General features: G+C 34.1%; 2 protein-coding genes and 1 pseudogene across 3 annotated transcripts; 1 reads left to right on the forward strand and 2 right to left on the reverse strand.

Moving 5' to 3' along the window:
• On the forward strand, positions 144-11913 carry LOC104769337 (DEAD-box ATP-dependent RNA helicase 56). 2 transcript variants are annotated; one of them, XM_010493533.1, is made up of 12 exons: positions 144-236; positions 353-477; positions 654-754; positions 1053-1225; positions 1333-1564; positions 1663-1781; positions 2316-2372; positions 2464-2648; positions 2738-2882; positions 2982-3065; positions 3159-3222; positions 11886-11913. In XM_010493533.1, exons 2-12 carry the CDS (start codon positions 365-367, stop codon positions 11894-11896), a joined length of 1284 nt encoding a protein of 427 aa, XP_010491835.1. In that variant the 5' UTR covers positions 144-236; positions 353-364; the 3' UTR covers positions 11897-11913. The 2 variants fall into 2 exon arrangements, with proteins under 2 accessions (XP_010491835.1, XP_010491834.1); XM_010493532.1 differs by lacking the exon at positions 11886-11913 and adding an exon at positions 3312-3586.
• Positions 3478-10399, reverse strand: LOC104772072 (glutamate receptor 2.5-like). Its single transcript, XM_010496726.2, has 5 exons — positions 10123-10399; positions 8016-9346; positions 7468-7783; positions 6946-7352; positions 3478-4567 (listed from the first exon to the last, which is right to left on the reverse strand). Exons 1-5 carry the CDS (start codon positions 10397-10399, stop codon positions 3944-3946), a joined length of 2955 nt encoding a protein of 984 aa, XP_010495028.1. The 3' UTR covers positions 3478-3943.
• On the reverse strand, positions 12639-22314 carry LOC104772207 (annotated as a pseudogene).

Below are 23863 nucleotides of genomic sequence, written 5' to 3' on the forward strand. Positions count from 1 at the left end.
CGAACTGTTTTTTACTGTTTGGTGGGCGAGGCTTTATTGTTTCCTGTGATTGTAAACCCATTAGGGAAAGTAGGCCCATTGAAACAAAGCCCAGTTTAGCAACCCTATCCAGTCTTCTTCACTACATATGTCTTTGACTCGAGCGAAGCGCAGATATTTTCTACTTGCTCTCGCAATCAGAGATTTCGAAACCCTAATCCGATTTCGCGATCTAACGAGCTCTGCTCAGTTCTCAGGTATCTTCTCGCTCTCAATCCATCAGATTCCATTGATTATTAGCAAATTCACTCGCTTAGGGTTCCATTTTGCGTTGAATTGCGAACTTTTTCTGATATTTCTCTTTTGTTTGTAGAACTTGTGAAGTATGGGAGACGCTAGAGACAACGAAGCCTACGAGGAGGAGCTTTTGGATTACGAGGAAGAAGACGAGAAGGTCCTAGATTCTGGAAGTAAAGTTAACGGCGAAGCCGTGAAAAAGTGAGTTTTTATGTTTTCCTAGATCTGTTATTTTTGAGACAGTGGATGTTTAATTTTGATGTTGTTCTGAGATTACTGCTTGTTAGATGTGAAGGTTTCATTAGTCGTTTGCCTTAGAGAGTAGCAGTTTCATATTGATTTTAGAAATCTGATATTGTTTTTCTTCTTTGGGTCAGAGGGTACGTGGGAATACACAGTTCTGGATTCAGAGACTTCCTTTTGAAACCGGAGCTTCTCCGAGCTATTGTTGACTCAGGTTTTGAACATCCATCCGAAGGCAAGTACTTTTCACTCTTCCTCTTGTTACTGAGCCTACACAAATTTTCTTCCTTTGCGTGTTTTACTTTTTAGTCTACTGTTGTTTATCGAAATTGTATCACTAATTCGCCAATTTAAAACAAAGATGTGTATATTAACATTTTTGTGATTACTCTTTCCAGGTAATAAACGCTATTTCAATCTTTTGATTTGGAGTGAGCTTAACATGAGCTAAATCCACCAATTAAAAAGATATGGAGGTATTCATCTACTTATAAAGGGTTTCTTCGGTGCAATTTTCTTTGGTTCTCCACCAGTGCAACATGAATGTATCCCTCAAGCTATTTTGGGCATGGATGTTATCTGTCAAGCAAAATCTGGTATGGGAAAGACTGCTGTGTTTGTCCTTTCGACTCTGCAACAGATCGAACCATCTCCTGGCCAGGTTTCTGCACTTGTCTTGTGCCATACAAGAGAGTTGGCTTACCAGGTATTCCACTATGTTTTCTTTACTCGGGCCTTGGCTAATAATTGTTATGTTGTCTGTCCCAAAGTTTTCACATACTTATAATATCTTGATGCTGAAACTACTTGCAGATCTGCAATGAGTTCGTGCGATTCAGTACCTATCTTCCTGATACAAAGGTGTCGGTGTTCTATGGTGGAGTCAACATCAAAATTCATAAAGACTTGCTGAAGAATGAATGTCCTCACATTGTTGTTGGTACACCTGGTAGGGTGCTTGCACTCGCCAGGGACAAAGATCTCTCTTTGAAGAATGTGAGGCATTTTATTCTTGACGAGTGTGATAAAATGCTCGAGTCACTTGGTATGCTGATTTCTGACATTCTATGTATAAATTAATTTACCTATCTTCGTATCCCTGAATAATTGTATGTTTTAACACTTTTTGCTCTTCTTTATCAGACATGCGGAGGGATGTGCAGGAGATTTTTAAGATGACTCCTCACGATAAGCAAGTAATGATGTTCTCAGCTACGCTCAGCAAAGAGATACGCCCAGTCTGCAAGAAATTTATGCAAGATGTAATGTCCTACAGCCAATACTACATCGGTTTGCAAGTCCTGTAATCTTGAATTATTTTTAGCCTTCTCTGGGCGATAGTAGGTTTATTTTGAGTACCTTCTGCCCTGGGAAACCTGCCATAAATACCTGGATGCAGGGTCTCAATCGAATAATACATTGGGTAGTTTTAGGGTTTGGAGAATTAGGTGACTCTGTATGCAGTCTAGATTGTGGTTTAGTGATGTCTTTGCTCAGTGGGATCTACTATCATCACGGTGCTTTTCCTTTTCTACATATCTGCAATGCTAACAGTGCTGGGTGGGTTATGAGTCGGGCGTTGTGAGTCCTCAAGGTTTCATCCTGCTCAATTATATTGGCTTTAATGTTCGGAGCAAATTTGATGTTTCATTGCAAAATTCACATCTTTCAAGAGGAAACCTGATGGACGAGGATCTCAGTTCAGGGGTTCTTCATCCGTCTTCATTTTTGTAGTGGAAGTCATTGCCTGAGGAAAGCTTGCTAATACCATTTACTCTGATATCTGTTCCTTTCAGCCAATGGAAATATATGTTGATGATGAAGCCAAGTTGACTCTTCATGGACTTGTCCAGGTACTTTAACTAGTTTGAGGTCCTTTGATTATTCATTTTAGTTGATGCTTCATACTTAATTCATTAACTATTTTCTGTCTTACTGTAATAGCACTACATCAAACTGAGCGACATGGAGAAAAACCGCAAGCTGAATGACCTTCTTGATGCGTTGGACTTCAACCAAGTTGTCATATTTGTGAAGAGCGTGAGCAGAGCTGCGGAGCTGAACAAGTTGCTGGTAGAATGCAATTTCCCCTCAATATGCATCCACTCTGGCATGTCTCAAGAAGAGAGGTTTGTACATTATTATGAATGGTTCCTAATTGCTTTTAAAGCCCTCATGGAAACCAACTTTGAAGGCTAATATGATGTGATGTGTGTAGGTTGACTCGCTACAAAAGTTTCAAGGAAGGGCACAAGAGGATCCTTGTGGCGACTGACTTGGTAGGAAGAGGCATTGACATTGAGCGTGTGAACATTGTTATCAACTACGACATGCCAGATTCTGCTGATACATATCTTCACAGGGTAAGTATTGTATTTATAGAATCCTGGAATTTATTAATTGATTAATCATCTCATTGAAAGGGATTTTGAAACGTTACTGTTTTGCACTGTCTCGTATAGGTTGGGAGAGCTGGTAGATTTGGAACCAAGGGGCTTGCTATCACATTTGTTGCATCTTCCTCGGATTCGGAGGTTCTTAATCAGGTATGCAGTTTATCGTTGTCATATTTCCATTGGAAACTCTTCTTAATATTGAGTTGGGCAATTTAGTAATGTAGCAATTTTGAATGTGGACAGGTGCAAGATAGGTTTGAGGTTGATATAAAGGAACTCCCTGAGCAGATTGATACCTCCACATACAGTAAGTGTGAAATCTTTTTACAACTTATGCATAAGTTTGGTTCTCTCTGGTTTTGATATTAATGTTGTTTCTTCTTATTCTTTGATCAGTGCCATCTTAAACAAGTAGCATCTTCTCTCAGGAAGAACCTCTTCAGATTTCAACCTTGTAGGGGTCATGGAGGTTCACAGCTATATCTCACTCCGTTTGCTGCTGTTGTAGTCTTTTCTATTGAGGACAAGTCTTTCCTTATATTTAGACCGTTTGTAACTCTTTAAAAATGAGATTCAGCTACTCTCCAAAGCACACAGTTCAGAGCTGTCCTGTTTATTGTACAAGAGATTTGTTATGTTTTAAATCTCAGGGTTTAGTGTTGACTTGGTTATTGGTTGTTCCTTTAGTTAAAATTGCAAAGGGTTAATCATTGAATGTTGCTAGGAATCCTCAACGTTAATTTTGTACTTGCCAACAGGTTTCACGTGGAAGGTCAGAGCAAAAGCAACATTTGGTTTGCAATTTCGCTTAAATCTGTACTTGGATATCTATAACCTGAAAGAAAAGTGAATGCAAACTAGTCAGTGTGAAACCTAGAGGTTAGTTATGCATGAAACATCTACCAACATACGCTTTTCACTCTTGACAAATAGGGTCAAGAAGAGTTCCATATTGTTTAAAGACAATACTCAGGGGAGTGCATTTAGAGAGTTCAAAGCTCAAACTGAATTTACGGCCGGAACCCGGATTATACCGAATTCATCCTCGAAGGTGGCACAACTTTTGGTAAGGGTAAATTAGTCCTTGATACGACATTTTTACCGCGACGGCGAGTTAAGCCTGGTGGTGGTGACTGTGGATCTTGTAGTTGCACAAGAGCTGGCGCCACTTCCACAATATTACCCACATTATCATCTGCGACATCTTCTCCTCCACCGTTACCTTCTTCCTTGACTTCCAAGATGTAGTGCTCATTATTATCTGCTCCATCTCGACCTCCAACATTATCTTCTTCATTGACTTCCGCTCCCGCGACATTCACACTATCCCGTCGTCCATCGGTTTGGCCTTCATGCCCATCGCTTGGCGGATTGGTTGGAGCTTCGTCGATCACGTTGCCTTGTGTTTCTTTGTATCTTCTATGAGCTAACATGAACAAGATTAGAAATAACGAGACAACAAAGACGATTAGAAATAGAGCTTTAAAGGCGTGGTGATCGAGCTGGATTAGAGAATCTGATATGGTAGACTGTAGACAATGTTTTTCTCCAATGAACCACTTGTTCTCCAAAGCTTTCATGGTCTCTCCCTCTGTAATGTTCAAGATCTGTCTTGAAATATCAGACACCAGCGGGGATCCTAATGGAAAGGCCTGCACAAAAACCGTGGAGAGTTGAAAACACTTCAAAAATCCTAGTTATATACAAAACAGCTGATTGTTTGAACAATGACACAGATTAATTAAACCATCTTTTTAATTCATCATTCACAATTATAACTTTTCTATGTGCTATCAGATAGATTTTAGAATTAGGAAATACTTTGTTTCACTTCAGAAAACTAATTATATATGTTTTGGTTATCCATACTGATGATACTGTCATGTTGCCTGCCACCATTTAAAACCTTGAAAAAATCTATACTAAATAAAAGTAGGAGCTATAAACATTTTTTAAATTTCCAGAATTTAGAAATTTTTTTTTAAATTTATGGTAATAAAAAAAACTATGCACAATATCCCACATCGGCTATAAATTTTTTAGATAATGGTTCAGAACCAGTATAAATAAAATTAATATGCTATGTATGAGCAGGAAAGCTTGATTTATTAGGCATCCAAGTTTAAAAATTTTATTTGTTTTGATCTGGTTTTTTATTTGATCAAATTAAAACTTTAAAAAGTTTCAAAAAAATATTATAATATTTAAAAAAATTAAAAGTTTAAATATTATAAATATTGAAACTTTTAAAAGTTCTTAGCTTTTAAAAAGTTTTTAAATATTATAAGTTTTAAATTTTAAAAGTTTAAAATATTATAAATATTGAAACTTTTTAAAAGGTTCAAATTTGATATTTCAAAACCTTTTAAAAGTTTAAAATATTATAAATATAGATGTAAAACATAAATTATCTTATTTATCTATGTTTGTGCTTTTTATATCTTATGAGATGTAAAACATATTTTTGTGTATGATTTTATAGATGAGTTGATATTCTTTCATTAATTTTTTCTTTTTGAAAATATGCTAAAAATGATTATAACATTTTTATAGATGAGTTGATGTTTTAAACATATTTTTCATTATTTTTTTATTTTTTTCATTAGTTTTTTTTTTATTTTTTATAAATGGTTTCATGATTCTAAAAATGTTTGGTTTGTCTGGTGCTCAAAGAAATGGTTTAGTATATGCAAAGTCACCAGTTCGAATTTCTGATCCGCCTTGACTGGATGTCCAGTTAAATATTTGATTCTTTTGATCAGATTTAATTTTCTATCACACTGATTTTTAATTTTTTTTTTAAATTGTGTATCTGAAATAAAAGTTTTGCCTTAATAGTAATTTAAAGTTTTCTATAAGATAAATATTTCATAACTGTCATTAATCATATATAATTTTCTCCAAAATATATCAAATAAACTCACATGTAGCGTGAGTTTAAAACCTAGTCATATGATTCATGGGGGATTTTCAAAAATACCCCTTTTTCTATGTCACTTTTTAAAAATACCCTTTGATGGTGTCCATTTTTGATATCTAAAATGACAAAATTATGAACCCTAAACCCCCAATACTAAACCCTAACCCTTAAAAACTATACCCTAAATGTAAATTGGGAACCCAAACCTAAAAAAATAAATTCTAAAAATTAATTTACCATAGGGTAATTGTGTAAAAGAGGGCAAAAATGAAAATGTTCAAAAAAATGGGCATTTTTGAAAAGGGGTATGCCAAAGAGGGCATTTCTAACAAATTTTCATGATTCATATTAAATAAATAATTATTAGTATATTTTATTATGTTTTTAAAATATTATAAACCAAGTAATGATTTTGGTTTGAGAATTTTCTAAACGCGTGGATCTAAAACCAAATAAGTATATGGATAAAATTATCAATAATTGGGTGCATGTGTTGACTATGCTGGTCTTCATGAATTTCACAAATTTTATGAGAAAATAAATGATTTTGTTCTTGGAGTTTGATGGGTTAACAAGTTGTGTGGTAGTCTAAAAAAAATGTTTTTCAGTGGAAGAATGTGAAGAAGTTGACGAGGAAGAAGAAGAAAAGAGTATAACAAAGAACCAAAAGGTAAAAGTAATGATGACAATTACCACAAAATTTGACAATGAAAATGATAAGAAAGAGTATGAAGAATAAGAAAACATTGAATAAAAAACACGAAAGCATATGTGGTAACGATCAATTAAATATGAAAACGAGTTAAATTCATGATTATAAAATTGTTTTGTTTTTCTGGTGGTCAAAAAAATGGTTTAGGATATGTGAGGTCATCAGTTTGATTTGACTCGACTGGACGTCGAGTTAAATTCATGATTTTTTTAATAGGATTTGATTTTATAACACAACTGATTTTTATATTTTAAAAAATTGTGTATGTGAAATTTTTTTTTATCTGAGATAATATTTTCTTATCGTTATCAGTCTTATATAATTTTTATCAAAATATATCTTCAAAACCTAGTATAATAAAAAAATAGTTAAAAGAGTAATTAGCTAAGTACACTTACAAAGCCAAAGCCATCAGCCTTAAAGGAAGGCTCGATGATGGAATACTCTGAGCAATATTTAGCCCTGAAAAGCTTGATATAAGCGACTTCATCGAAAGCAGCATCAATCCCGCCATTGCTGCTCTTGTTAAGAAAAAGGTCACGCATTTCTTGAGGAGAATTGTAAATCTTTAACCTCGACGCATCGAAACCCATTTGTTTCAGCCTTTCGAATGTAAACGAACCCTTTTGATATCCAATGTTCACTCCGGTCTTTTTCAGATCATCCATGTGTTTCACGGTTGGTCGAAGCTCTTGAACCGTCAACATTGATGTCAGCGTCGCTGTGTAGCTCTGAGTCAGTATTAGCAACACAAAGCACCAAACCACAACAAGAGCCCTTGTGAAAAAGCTCTCTGATGGCTTCCCTATATATAGAAAAAATATTGGAAAATGTTGTGTTAGTTTTTTTTTTTTTTTCAAAAGATCATGCAACCCTTATGATTAGAATCTGAAGTTTGTGTGTTGATGAAAAAAACTCACTGTGTGCGAAAAACAAGGTTGAAAATGAGAAGTAGAACACGTTAGATATTTGGTCGATTATCTTCTTGTCCCTGAAATCTTTATCTGCTTGGTACTCGAAAAGCCAAACCATCATTCCAATGTAGAGAAAAGATGCACCAGTGAGAAACCAGAGCTCCTTTGTTAAAGGCTTTAAGAAAACCCATTCTCCTCTCTGTTTCTCATCCTTGACCGGCACCACGAAAACAACGCCAGTCTCTGAGTATGGCAATGCGAAATCGACATATATTGACCGGTTAGCCAAGATTGTAGTATCCCCTACAGCTCCATCAAACTCCTGTTAACATCATTAGAAAATAATAATAAAAAACTTAGCACAATATTTGGTTTTTTTCCGTCCAATTGGCCACGGTAGACACGTTAACTGGCTAGCAAAAAAAAAGAAAGATATTCTACATTTATCATGACTAGTGTTGATGATCGGCTCATGATTTACCGTTTTGATTAATGAAAAAAAGGAAAAAAAAAGAATTGGTTTCGTCAAAGGTTTATGGATCAATGTAACTCACCCCAAGAAACACACTGTAAACCATTTCATCGTAACTTCCACGCGATTTTCCATCAGGAGTTTCAAAGGGGATGTACTCATAGGGGACAGCATATGGCATTTGTCTCATTACCGTGTCGAAAACATCTATGCAAAAGCCGGTGATTGTTAGAGCATTAGTGTGTGCATCCTTTGTTACCTCCACAAAATTCTTGAAACCATCCTTCTTTGGAACTGCTATTCTCAGCTTCTTCGCATTTGTTGGCAATTCCCAGCCTTTGGGCACAAAAGTAGTGTCCCCAGGCCATATTATCGGTCTTAGGCGGTGCAAGCTGTGCGCTATTTTAGTGCCTGTTTGATTCACTCTTAGGCTCTTCACTAACCCTACTTTCGATTTCCAAAATCCAACCGTTCTTTCCTCGCTATCCTCTATATTGATTATCTTGAAAGTCTTGGCCTCTAGCTTTCCGTTTCTTAGCTGAAATCTCCCGGAAACACCTTTGAAACTGACTGTCGTCAATGCTTGAAGAAGCTTGGGACCAGAGTGAGCAACGTGGAGATCATCTAGGTCAGTGCCTAAATCTTCTCTTGAAGTGTTTGTCTTGGTCTTATTGAAACTCATGTTTACCTGACTGATTTCCTCAATTGACATTGCAAGTGCTGTGGCAGCATCATAAGCCCAACATTCAAAATTGTTTAGCTCTTCTCTTCCAAATCTTTTTCGCCAACGAGTTTCAAGATAACTTAGCTCCTTTGATCTTGAAAAATATGTCTTGACACCCAAAAAACCATGCATGTCCTCCAAGCCTGATTCGCCCATTAAACTCATGAGATCAGCTATACCATTTGTAACAATCCATACATATCCGTTACTGATCATTCCAATCTCTTTCGCAATGGAGATTAGCCTCGACCCGAGATCAGGCAACATGTGCACGATAAAAACCCTAGTGGGCATGGTCATTAGTTTGTAGAGCTCTTTCTTGATTTGATCATCAGAGGAATGTAATGATATGGCACTTCGGTATCGGATACGAACGTTAATCTCTTGAAAAGCATCAACTAAGTAAGGAAGAATACCTTCTCCGAACTCATTGTCTACATAAATAGGCACAACTTCTCTCCATCTAAATGACTCTATGATGGCACTAATGGCGTTAACTTGGGATGAGTCGTCGTGTGTGGCTCTGATGAAATATGGACTACGGAGGGAATCGAGAAGCGGGCTTGTTGCAGAGAATGAGATTATGGGAACTTGAGACTGATTTCCGAGGTTGATCAAAAATGGAGCTTGCATTGAATTCCCTGGTCCAATAATGGCCACCACTTCTCTCTTTTTTATCAAGTATAAAGCTGCAAAGTTAAAAATTAATATTTCCCATATATTATCGGAGAAGTGTTTCTCAAAATGTGATATCAACTCAAACAACATTAACTTTTTAAAAATATTACAAAAATATCATAACTATAAAGTCTATAATCCTCCAACTTTTGCTTAATTAAGATAAAGTTATAATACAATTCTTTTAATCCGAACCAACGAACTCCCAAAAAGTTATATGGATTTCAGATTTGATCCGGGATCCAAGTCAAAGTGCCTTCAATACATGATATACCGATCATGATCTTCAATCTATTGTACACATATATTATAATATTTTAATTTAAGGTTTACTTCCTTGAATTTCATGTCATATGTATAAATATATTTCTTTATATTTCGAAATATTGCTGGTTTTTGGAAAGATCTTCACTTTCAACAACACAGTCACTTCCTAAGACAAGGATCTTTAGATCTATCAAAAAGACAACATAGTTGACAATTATAGCAAGAACTAGTCCTTCGTAAATCATTAAGATTGTTTATCTTACAATATGTAAGACTTTGAACGCAACCTGCTGCAACCGGCCCGCTAGTTTTTCTAAAAATAAGTTTAGTAATTATATAATATACAAAAAGAATAAAAAAGAATCTTATCAGCAATGAATTGTAATAATATATAATGTAAAATATATACAGTACTTATATAATACATGATTTATTTTTATGTTTTGTTTGATAGTACTGTATATATATTAGTTAAAATGTCATACATGATCGATGAATGTTCAGAACGAAAGATAGATACCTGAAGCTGCAGCACCAACAACAGTTCGTTTGGAATCACGGATGTCGAGGGCAATCCTTGTCTTGAAGCCATTATGAGTATTATAGAATTCCGACAGAGACATGTTGATAGCTTGTAAGCTCAAATCTGCTAATGTCACATTAGTGTCTAGAACAATTCCCACTTTAACTTGTAAAGCTTCCTTTTGAGGTCTCGCGAGTAATACCAAGAAGATGAGACAAAATGAAAGCCATAAAGGAAGAGAACGAGATACAACAAGAAGATGGAATAAAGACATTACTAAGATTTCATAATCATAAGAGGAGAGACGAGACAGATAAATAGATAGTTTTGGAGAGACTCATTCCGCGTATTATATTATAATTAACTAACTGTTGGAATTTGCAAGTAGACTATTTATTTAAAACATACCATAGAGATAATTATAATTACAAAGATGATGTAGAGAGCATGTTTTGATCATTTTGGATAATTAACGCGTTACCCCAATGAGGCAAAGACGTGGTCTTCCAAAAACATAGAATATTTATTAATAATTAAGTGATACAAATATAGGATTGGTATGTTGAACATTTTATCATTTTGTAAATATTTTATCATTATGCAAAACCAAGTGATATACATAAAAAGGAGGCCGTCGCAAGCTGCAATATTTTACGTTGGTTTTTTTTGTTTTTTTTTTTTTATCGTTGGGTTGACTTGGTTTGTTAAGTGAATGCAATAAAACATAATACTATTCATTCGACATTGAAAGGAAAAAGACTAAATATCATTGGGAAATTTAATAGCACCATTCAAATTAAAGCCTAACAAAAAAAAAAAGTAACTAGCTAATTACTTACAAAGCCAAAACCATCAGCCTTAAAGGTAGGCTCGATAATGGAATACTCTTGAGCAGTATTTAGCCATCTTGTATAATCCCCCGTGGTGCTCTTGTTAAGAAATGGTTCACGCATTTCTTCTGGAGAAAAACCGCAAGTTCAATGACCTGCTTGATGCGTTGGACTTCAATCAAGTTGTCATGTTTGTGAAGAGCGTTAGCAGAGCTGCATGCGGAGGAGAACAAGTTACTGGTACAATGCAATATCCCCTCAATATGCATTCACCCTGGCATGTCTCAGGAAGAGAGGTTTGCACACTTCATTTTGAATGGTTCCTAATTGCTCTTAAAGCCCTCATGTAGACCAACTTTGAAGGCTAATATGATGTGATGTGTAGGTTGCAATCGCTACAAAAGCTTCAAGGAAGGGCACAAGAGGATCCTTGTGGCGACAGACTTGGTAGGGAAAGGCATTGACATTGAGCGTGTCAATATTGTTATCAACTATGATATACTGGCAAGTACTTTTATTTATACAATCCTGAAATTTACATTGATCAACGATCTCACTGAAAGGGCTTTTGTAACGTTACCATTTTGCACTGTGTCTCTTATAGGTTAGGAGAGCTGATAGATTTGGAACCAAGGGTCTTGCTATTACGTTTATTGCATCTACCTCGGATTCAGAGATTCTTAATCAGGTATGGAGTTTGATTGTCATAGGTCCACTAAAAGCTCCCCTTGATATTGAGTTGGGTAGTAATGTAGCAATTTTGAATGTGGACAGGTACAAGAGACGTTTGAGGTTGATATAAAATACATCCCTATATATACCTCCACATACAGTAAGTGTGAAATACTTTTACCAAATGTGCAAAAGCTTGGTTTTGTCTGGTTTTGATATTAATGCTTGTTTCTTCTTCTTAATTTATCTTTTGTTCAGTGCCGTCTTAAACAAGTAGCATCGTCTCTCAGGAAGTAACTCTTCAGATTTTAACCTTGTTGTTGTTGTTGTTGTTGTTGTTGTTGTTGGTGTTCAAAGCGGTCATGGAGTTCCACAACTATCTCTCGCTCAGTTTGTAGCTATTTTAGTCTTTTCTATGAGGACAGGGTTTTCCATATATTTAGACCCTTTGTAATTCTTTTAAAAACTAGAGATCGAACAACTCCAAACAGTTAAGAAATGTCCTGTCTTTTAATTCTGTACAAGAGATTATTACGCTTATTAAATAGTCTTCAGCATTTAGTCTTTATGTGAGAATTATTAAGCTGCGAAGACTCCTTGTTATTACTACCGTCTTCGATACTTACAGTGCCGGCTTAACAGGGAGGACGGGCAGTGTGACCGCCCCGGGTACATATATTAAAGAGGCATATACGTATCAGAAAAGGGGCACAAATTTTTTTTTTCTGTAAGTTAAAAAGGCACAAAAATATATTTTTAATTTAAAGGGGCACAAAAAAAAATTTGTAAGCTAAAAATGGGCACAAAAAAAAAATTATATGAATCAAAAAGACTTTAAAAAAAAATCAGTAAGTTTTTCTATAGGTTAAGGGGCATTTTTTTTTTGTTTGCCCAGGGGCACGTAATATGTTTAACTTATTTTAAACATATATATTACATGTAGCACGTAATTAGATTACATTTATTTCTGTTTTACTTATTTTAAATGCAACTTTTCTGATTGCATTTCAATCACCCCAACTTTTCTGTTGACTTTAGCCTTGACGGTGTCGCAGCTCTTCCAATGGTTGTAGCCTTTGTCATCTTACGTAGGGCTTCCTCTTGACTGACACTTGATTCCCCTTCATCATCGAGCACATGGCGATGTCTCTCTTTGTAACTTTTACGGGCCAACATGAGTAAGAGTAAGAGCATGGATACAACAAAGATGATTAAAAATAGGCCTTTAAAGCTGTGGTGATTGAGCTGGATTGGAGAATCCGATGTGGTAGAATCAACACAGTGTTTTTCTTCAAGGAACCACTTCTTCTCTATAGCTTTCATCTCTCTCTCTGTTAAGTCCAAGATCTGTCTTGAAATATCCGGCACCAACGGAGATCCCAATGGAAAGGCCTACAAAAAAAGTTAAATATGAAGATTCAATATCACTTGCAAAATCCTAATGTAAAACAGTAACTCATTTTACTTACAAAGCCAAAGCCGTCGGCCTTAAAGGTAGGCTCAATAATGGAATATGCTGAGCAATATTTAGCTATGAAAAGCTTGATGTAAGCGATTTCGTCAAACGCAGCATCAATACCACCGTTGCTGCTCTTGTTACGAAAAAGCTCATGCATTTCTTGGGAAGAACTATAAGTCTTTAACCTCGATTCAGGGAAACCCATCCGTTTCAATCTTTCGAATGTAAACGAACCCGCATGATATCCAATGTTCACTTCACTTTTCCTCAAATCATCAATGTGTCTCACTGTTGGTCGAAGCTCTTGAACAGTCATCATCGATGTCAGTGTTGCTGTGTAGCTCTGAGTCAGAATTAGCAGCACAAAGCACCAAACCACAACAAGAACCCTTGTGAAAAAGCTCTCTGATGGCTTCCCTATAAAATTAAATGTGGTTTATCAATTTATATATATATATATATATATCTTTTTAAAAAAGATTTATAAGTATAATTGATTTGATTAAAGCTGAAAAAGCTATGTGTGACAACAACAACAAAAAAAAACACACTCACTGTGTGCGAAATAGAGAGTCGAAAATGAGAAGTAGAACACATTAGATATTTTATCAACTATCTTCTGATTCCTGAAATCCTCATCTGCTTGGTACTCAAAAATCCAAACCATGATTCCAATGAAGAGAAGAGAACCAGCACTGAGCAACCAGAGCTCCTTTGTTAAAGGCTTTAAGAAGACCCATTCTTTATTTTCATTCCCATATCTGACTGGCACCACGAATACAACACCGGTCTCCGAGTATGGCAACGTGAAGTCTACATAATGCGACCGATCAGCCAAGATTGTTGTATCACCTACAGCTCCATCGAACTCCTTTTGACATTTGAAAACAGATATACAACTTTTAGCTCAATACTGGATTTTGAGTTTCAACGATCAGTTATCCTTTTATATATACTAGGAAGTCGATCCGTGCATTGCGGCACGGAAGTTGAAATTCTTAATAAATTAACATTACTAATTTGCTATATGTTAACTTATTATTGGAAAAGAAAATTTATATACAAAACTGGTATTGCATATTTAGTCTCTCTCATTTTTTTTGCTATCATATATTGGTATATGTATCACGCAAAGTAAATTTATTTTTTACTTTACTTGATCTACCTAAAATCATTATTACTTTATCACATATTGATATTTTATTTCGTTTACCAAATCTATTTTCTTGCGATGCAATAGAATAAGATTTAGCTCTAGAACAGGCAGTTCGGGATGAAATTCTTGCAAAGAACCATCAATTTTTTTTCAAAAGATTAATGCGAGCCGAGATTGGCCTAGGCTTGTTTATGTTTTTCTCCTTCACAGATTTATCCTTGTTTTTAGAAAATATTTTGTATCAAAGCTATTGTAGTTACTACAATTTCTTTTCACCAATAAAGATCTCATATTTATCAAAAAAAAAAAATAGTTCAGATCATTAAAAAATTTAAATTAGAAATTTCATTACAATAAAGTTTTTATTAATCTACGATCGACTGGTCCGTAAAACAGTCTCGCGTTTGATATATTAGACCACATTACAAGAAACATTTTGTTTATTAGCTTAAAAAGTTATCTTGTTCTTTTGTCAGAAACCTTGCCTCCTAAAAAGGATGGACCAAAGAAAAGATTATGAATAATCAAATCGAATGATTAGAAAAAAAAAAGAAATTTCAGACGTTCCCAAAGATAGACAGATTTCAAAATTTTGTCACACTACTATTGTTCACAAAAGATACCGGCATTACGTATACTCTTTGAAAAGAACAATTTTAACAGACATATGAATGTTAGCATATCTATATATACATTTTCAAGTATATTTAGCAAATAAATTCCAAAGTTACCACCTATTTACAAGATTACCATTAGCATTAATTATTAATTTATTTTTCATTTAATTAATTAATATTAAGTTTCTATTTTTGAAAACAAGATTTCCCATCCTAAATAAATTTCCAAAATAATTGGAACCACTCCCTTTAACATTAAGTATTAATTTTATAATTGATTTAATTAATATTAAGTTTCCAATTTTACAACTCCATACACTAATTTCCTAAACAATCGGTCTAACCAAGATACAAATTGATTTTCGATCTTGGAGGAGGATCCGTGGCCGAGATTTTTGATCTCAACGCATTGATTTCCCCTTAAAATCTATATTATTATTTTTGAACTACATTTTGTGTTATGCCCTTCAAGTTTTGGTTATTTATATTAACATTTTTGAAGTACATTTTGGGTTATGCCCTTTTAATTTTGTTTATTTAAAAAGTTATTTACAACATTAACCCCTAAAAAGTTTCCAAAACTAACATTACTTCAGATTTTGTTCCTAAATAGTTTACATTTCATTCCAACTAAAAAATAACAGCAATCAATATGAAAAAAAGAACTCTCACATATTTAACTACACATTTTGTTGTGTTTTGAGATGTTCTATATCTGAATCATTCTGATTCTCATTTTATTTTCTAAAACCTGTGAAATTTGATTATTAACGTAAGAGAAACTTCGATTGCCATTTATTTAAATATTATAATTAACATATATAAACTTAATAAAAAATTTAACTATTACGAATATGTAAAATTAAAAAAGTCTAAAATACTATATAATGTGGTTATTTACTAGATGAGTTATAAAGAGGACATGTTGGAATTAATAAAATATCATTAAATTAGTGTTAACACGGGTTAAATCCTCATTTAATTATTTATCAACACTACTAATATTAGAATATTTGACATAAATTCAAGTTGATTTAAGTAAGATTGCGTAAAATAATTAAATCAGTAGGAAAAATGTGACTTAATTACAGCGTATAAATTACTGATTATGTATTTATATCCCTTACTTTTGGTTATAATAATTAAAAATCAAAATAGAATCTCAAACACTAAACAAAACAAACTAAATGTACAAACAAGTGTATTGCGAGTTAAAAAAATAATATAAACATTTAGCCGCACAACAACCGGAAAATTTAGTTATTCCTCTATTTACAAAACATCTAATATTTAACAAATAAATACAACATAAAATATAAATTATATGTCCGCGGTGTACCATAGGTTAAAATCTAGTAAATATTCAAAATCAAGTATAAAATATATCATTGAAAAAAACTAACGGTATGATATTAAAAGGTAACAAACATATTTACCATTCAATTTGATATCTTATTCAAAGAATTGTAATAAAATATATTGCTTGCTCACAGATATTGCTTGCTCACAGATTTATTTTTATTTTGTATTACGTATTTAAAAATAATTTTTACTTTCACGGGTTTCATATGATGAATTTTTGCGGATTAATTTTTTTTGAATATGTTGTCTGACCCACCTAGCGTGGCGGGTTTGGAATATAGAACCAATACTAAAACTATTCATTTATCTCATATATACTAAATATTTGTAAACATAGTTTTGAAAATAAACTTATAAATTATTTAGTATATGAACTACAAAATATTACACATACTACAACACATTCTTAATATTCCAAAAAAAAAATACACATAAATATATACACTAACATACTATATAGGCGTATACCTCTGTTTAATTCTAGAGAACAAAACAAATCTAGAATTTTATATTCTATCTAATAACAAATTTAATGTAATTAGGTTATAAACTTTATAAAACGTAAGAAAAAGAAAGAAAAATTCTAAACAAAATTCTAAATTAATTAGACAAAAATTTAATTAATTGAAAATTTGAAGACTAAATAAATTAAAAAATATTATTTAAAATATAATAATTTATAACTTAGTCCCGCGGTGTACCGCGGGTGAAATCCTAGTTGAGAGATAAAGAAGAAACAGAGTAAGTGACAAACTCAAAACAAAATTGATTTATATAGAAAACAAATAGACACAACAACACAATAACTTGTGTCTCTTCACACATAACCAACTTCACCACTTAGTCACCCTTAATTGAGTTTTGGTCTTGCATTGAGCTAGAATAGCATTTGTGTCTCCCTCTTGGTAATTTCTTTCTTACCACACAAGGTATTAACTTGTCTCTTCGTCCCTTTGATGAAGTTCCTCCTTTTTCTCTTGTCAGTTTGACATAAGAAGATCTTGGAGTTTCTAATTCACGCAGGCTTCTCTTTTATCAACTTCAATTTTTCTACGTGAACATTTTCACGTCCCCTCTGTGATATTTCGTCACGTTTCCATACCAACCTTGTTCTTACAACCTTCTTCACCTTCTTTTTCTCTAAGGTGCACTTTTTTTCTTATCCTTTTTCGATAATTGGCTGCTTCTCCCTTCTCTCTCTTAGGAAGCAACATCTCCCTTCTCTCTCTTAGGAAGCAGCATCTCCCTTCTCTCTCTTAGGAAGCAGCATCCTTTCTTGCCTAGTGTCTTCCTTTGATCACCATCATCTTCACGTCTTTGTGAAACTTTTTCCCCCTCTTCTTCAGTTATCTTTTCCACTGGCTTAAGCTCCATTGTTCTCCGAGGTATGCTTCGTTCTTTGCTCCATTTTTCTCCAAGGTAAGTTTTCTCTTATGCTCCATTTTTTTCTATGAGGTTTCTCCTTTAATACTTGGTATCTCTCTTTGTTCACCGTCACATCTCTTTGACGTCTAATGTGTTCCCTTGAACCTTTTTGCTGAGAGGTGTTACTCTGTTCTTCCAACATACACTTCTCCGTGTTGTTATCTTCCTCACAAATATAACACCACTTTTTTTTTGCTAATTCGCCATGCTCTGTTTCTTTCAACAGGCGGCTTCTCCGTCTTATTTCAGTTGAAGAACTCTTCAAATTCTCAACTTCATCGAGTGATGTCTTCTGAGCATCCTTGAGAAGATTTTTCTATCTCCTTCATCTCTTTGGAACCTTCTTCTTGAAGATATTTCTCTTCTTCTTACAACGAAGTTCTTCTTATTTTGTTGTGCTTGGACAGGATCCAAGACCCTATGATACCATGTTAGAATATTGAGAGAAAAAGAAGAAACAGAGTTAGAGACCTTTGTCTCTTCCCTTTTAAAGAAGACAAGAACAAAACTGAAACTTTATTTAAAATCTGAAACTACCAACTACACAATGGCTTGAATCTCTTCCCACTTGTGCCTCTCCAATGAAACAACACAAACAAACTAACACGTCAATACCAGATTTTGCAACTATTAACCATAGTCAGTTATAGCCAACAATGAAGACATGAATTAATCTATATTTGCTGGGTTCAATTGGCAAAGTTTTAAATCACAAAAATGATAAAAAGGTAGACAACCATTTCGTACAAAGATATGTAATTGATTCATGCAGAATTTAACATGTCAATCAAAATGATTTATAATCAAGGGGCCTAAAAAGAAGTGCACCATTTTAATTAAGCATTTCAGCCATTGAACATGTTCTTTCATCGTTGGGCTAAACTCCGTATAAAACCCCAAAGAAGAAGACGAGACAAAACGGATCAATCACGATGCTTTAGTAATTCTAAAGCTCATTTTAATTTTAATAGATTTTGTTCGTCCACTGAATATTATACTCAACACTATGTGAACAACAATTGTATGGCTATGAAAAGAACCCAAGAATTTGGAACTTACGAAAGTAAGATTGATTGAAACGTTGGCGGGAGTGTACAATACATGATACACTCTAGATCAGTGGACAGAAAATCGACTGGGCTTAGTGAGACTATGGCGTCGTCGACTCGTCGTGGAAAATAGGATTCAGAAGAGGATTCCTTAAGTTTTGTTTAACGATTTCTGTTTCTCAAAGATTCACAAAAGATTTGTGTCGGAATTCATAATTCAGAATGAGGAACAAAATCATTTTACAATTCAGTTTCATTGGTTTAGGTATAGAAATGAGGCTGAAGAGGCACAACGAAAGATGGTGATAATTAAAAAGAGGGAGAAACGATGTTTCACAAAAGAACCCGAACAAAATGTTGTAATTGAAAGACACACCTCTTGGTTAGTTGGTTTCATAAAACGATGCTTCACCAGTGTAGGTATATAAATCAGTATGAAGTGGCACAACTAATGGTGGTGAGATCTAAGCATAGAAAGAGGTGATGCTTCACATAAGACGTGATTATGAATAAAAAGTCGCGATTAAAAGGACACATCTTTTGGTTTAGGGAACGAATTTTCCATAAAAAAAACCTCAGCCCTTAGATTAAGAAGAGACTAACCTCAAGCGTTGGATTACAATGATGACATCAGCAGTCCCTTAAAAACTGGTTTGCTATTATATATAGATTTTTGCTTAACTTGGCAAAGAAATCCCAACTTTGTGCAAGTCTCAAGAGTCATGATTATCAAATAAAGAAGGAAAAAATATATATATATATATATATAGTGTTAGTTTTGTCTAAGGTTTAGGGTTAAGTACACTTACCCCAAGAAACACACTATGAACCATGTCGGTGTAAGTTCCACGAGGTTTGCCATCTGGAGTATCAAAGGGGATGTACTCATAGGAGACAGCATATGGCATCTGTTTCATCACCAGGTCGAAAACATCTATGCAAAATCCAGTTACCGTTACAACATTAGTGTTTTCATCTTTTGTTACCTTGACAAAGTTGTTGAAACCATCCTTCTTTGGAACTGCTATTCGTAGCTACTTAGCGTTTGTTGGGAATTCCCAGCCTTTAGGCACAGAGTCAATGTCCCCAGGCCATTTTATCGATCTAAGGCGGTGGGAGCTGTGTGATATTAATTTATTAATGCTTGTTTGATTCACTCCTATGTTCTTCACTAACCCCACTTCTGATTTCCAAAATCCTATGGTTCTTTCCCCGCTTACCTCTATATTGATAATCTTGAAAGTCTTCGCCACTAGCTTCCCGTTTTTTAACTGAAATCTCCCGGCAACGCCATTGAAACTGACTGTTGTCAACGCTTGAAGAAGCTTAGGACCAGAAAGAACGACGCCGAGATTATCAAGATCAGTCCCTGCCTTATCATCTCTTGAAGTGTTCTTTTGGGCCTTGTTGAAACTCATGTATACATTACTGATTTTCTCAACTGACATTGCAAGTGCTGTGGCAGCATCATAAGCCCAACACTCGAAATTGTTTAGTTCTTCCCCTTGGAATATTTTTCGCCAGCGAGCTTCAAGATATATTAGCTCTTTTGATCTTGAGAAATATGTTTTGACACCCAAAACTCCATGCATGTCCTTCAAGCTAGTTTCACCCATTAAACTCATGAGATCAGCTATACCATTTGTAACAATCCATACATATCCTTTACTCATCATACCAATCTCTTTAGCTATCAAGAAAAGCCTCGATCCGAGATCTGGCGACATGTGCACCATGAAAACCCTAGTGGGCATGGTCATTAGTTTGTAAAGCTCTTTCTTGATTCCATCATCAGAGGAATGCACTGATATGGCACTTCGGTATCGGATACGAACGTTGATCTCTTGAAAAGCATCAACTAAGTAAGGAAGAATACCTTCTCCGAACTCATTGTCCGCATAAATAGGCACAACTTCTCTCCATCTAAATGATTCTATGATGGCGCTAATGGCGTGGACTTGAGACGAATCGTCGTGGGTGGCTCTGATGAAATATGGACTACGGAGGGAATCAAGAAGAGGGCTTGTTGCTGAGAATGAAATGATTGGAACTTTTGATTGATTTCCGAGGTTGATTAAAAATGGAGCTTGCATTGAAGTCCCTGGTCCAATAATGGCCACCACTTCCTTCTTCTTAATCAAATATAGAGCTGCAGAAGTTATGGTTATAATCGTAGCTTTGTAAGTTTTAACCGACGTACTTAATTAATTGAAGCTCCGTGTTAATCTTTTGTTTTTTTTTTCTGTTCTGTAATGGTTTCAAGTTTTTAAAGTTTAGTTATAGTGTAACTCACACTGTGTAAGTAAGACTGTAAGAGATAGTAGCAAAACTGATTATTTGATGCGTTCCATTTCGGTCAATGTATATACAATATAACCATTTTTTTCTATATAACCATTTTGATTTCCATACTTTTTTTTTTGTTTGGGTGATTCGTTAATTTGAATTAAAATATTTGACATCGAAGTGCTATATTGAGGAGGTGGACAACTTTTATAAGGATCTGAAGTGACCAGAATCAAAACCCGACTAATATTGGGGTATATAAGCTTTTTAGGTACACACACCGTGTAAAACATCCTCCGGAAGGCTTTGTTTCGAATGTTAGTTGAGTTGGAGAAAGCGCGCTAATTTACACCTTATTGCTTACTACTTTAGAGTTCTATTTTTATTAGATCTAAATATTTTTATGTTTACTAATTTCGTGTGTTTCACAAAACATACATATATAGTTTTTTTCCGAAATATATAGTTTTTTTCTTTATGTTGTTGGTATTGCTGATTTTTGGAACAGCAAGTCTTCACTTTCAAAGGACAAGGATATTTTAGATTTGTCAAGAAAACTAACATAGTTGACTATTTTTTAGAAAGAACAAGTCTTCCAAAGTTCCAAAGTTTTATCCCAAAGTTTAGTTATTATAAGAATTTTTTGTTTGGTAAAAACTGCTGGAGGACATATAAAATTTTAGTTATTAGAAGATTTTTTTTTTGTGTGTAAATGATATCAACAAAAGATTGGCAGCCATATGATAAGAGTTGCTGCACTTATAATTTAAATTAATATAATCAAATACCTTAAGCCTTAATCCTTTTAAAAAGTGCCACTGCCCAACTAAAAACAAAAACAATTAATATTTCATCCCAAAGTTTTTACCAAACAAAAATCGACACCAAAATATGGAAAAACTAGGATAATTAACCTTTGTAAATATAGTATTCGTACTATATTATAAATAATTTTATTGAAAAATATAGTACGAACGATGCAAGACCACAACGCAAGATTGAGTAGTGAGTACGTACCTGAAGCGGCAGCACCAACAACAGTTTGTTGGGAGTCTCGGATGTTGAGGACAATCCTTGTCTTGAAATCATTATGAGTGTTATAGAAATCCGACAGAGACATGTTAATAGCTCGAAAGTTCATATCTGCTACTGTCCCATTAGTGTCAAGAACAATCCCCACTTGAACTTCTAAAGCTTCCTTTTGAGTTTTCCCGAGCAATACTAAGAATATGAGAAAAATTAAAAGCCATAAAGGAAGAGAACGAGACACGAGATGATGGAAAAAAGACATATCGCTATTATGGTTGTTTCATAACTACAAGAGGAAATACGAGTCAAGTATAGATAGTTTTGAAGAATAGAACCATTCAACTTTAATTATCGAAGTGTCGGATATTCGCTAGTAGACTATTTATTAATTTAACATAACTTAGAGAATTTGTTGCATGTACTTAAGTTGCCAAGGAAACTACACAAAAATAAGTGACGTACTTTACGTGTTTGCCATATGAGGCAAATGTCATTTTAGTTTGGTTTGACTTTGTTTCTGTTGTTGGGTCTGATAATACACACAATAATTGGGCAGAAGAAAACGGGACGGAAGAAGAAAGAATAAAGTGTATATATAATCAATCTTTCATTGTGTTCTTTTGTATCTCTCTTGAATAATTCTCCTTTGCACACATTAGTAAGTTAGTAACATACATATGTACGATAGTTTTTTTTGGTTTTCTTAACATATTTCTGTGATACTGTGTTTTTAGACAGTGTATTCAAAATTCGTTTATCAGGGAAAATATGTTTTGGCTTAAGAACTTGTAAATGGGTGAAAATTTTAATTATTTCTCACCAGTTCGAATTACATAATGATTGATACTTAAAATAAAAGATAGATAAAAATAATATATGGTTTAAAAAGTTTCAAGATTATCCAAAAAATATCTAAACAGTTTCTATAGCCAATCAAAAAAGTAGAAAATAAATATTCACCAATAGATAAAAAGAACAGAGTATGATAAAAAAGAAATGTCACCATAAAATAGGTAATATATACTACACAATAAATATACTTTCTAATTAATATGTCTATATATAAAGACATTACATAATACATAAAATGAATTGAGACGTGACAGATTCCCATTGACCACCTCAATTAAGAAAACTTTGGTATCTAATTATAGTTAATCACATATAGTAAGAATAATTTGCTTAAAAATTATTTAATTGATAAACTAATTTTTTATTTTACCCTGGTATAGTCATTAGTATTCAATGTCAATAGTCCACTAAACTCCAAGAGAATCTTGTCACTAGTGCTGAAATTTACATGTAGCAGAGCAATACTTAGAAAAAAAAATATCATTTCTTTGCCTTTTTCTTTTGTAACTGTTATACATAGAAACTATCAATAAATTAACATCTGGTTTGTGGTTTGGATAAGATAATTAACTCCTTACCATTCATTAGTTTGGTTCTGTCTGGTTTTGATACTAATGTTGTTTCTTCTTCTTACTCTTTGTTCAGTGCCATCTTAAACAAGTAGCATCTTCTCTCAGGAAGAACCTCTTCAGATTTCAACCTTGTAGGGGTCATGGTGGTTCACAGCTATCTCTCACTCCGTTTGCTGCTATTGTAGTCTTTCCTATTGAGGACAAGTTTTTCCATATGTTTTGACCGTTTGTAACTCTTTAAAACTGAGATTCAGCTACTCACCAAAAGCACACAGTTCAGAGCTGTCCTGTTTTTTGTACAAGAGATTGTTATGTTTTAAATCTCAGGGTTTAGTGTTGACTTTATCACTGCTTGTTGTTCCTTAGTTAAATGCAAAGCGATTCTCATTGAATGTTGCTAAGAATCCTCAGCGTTAATTGTGTCTTTGA

Source organism: Camelina sativa, chromosome 20 (assembly GCF_000633955.1).
Source record: "Camelina sativa cultivar DH55 chromosome 20, Cs, whole genome shotgun sequence".
Lineage (NCBI taxonomy): Eukaryota > Viridiplantae > Streptophyta > Magnoliopsida > Brassicales > Brassicaceae > Camelina > Camelina sativa.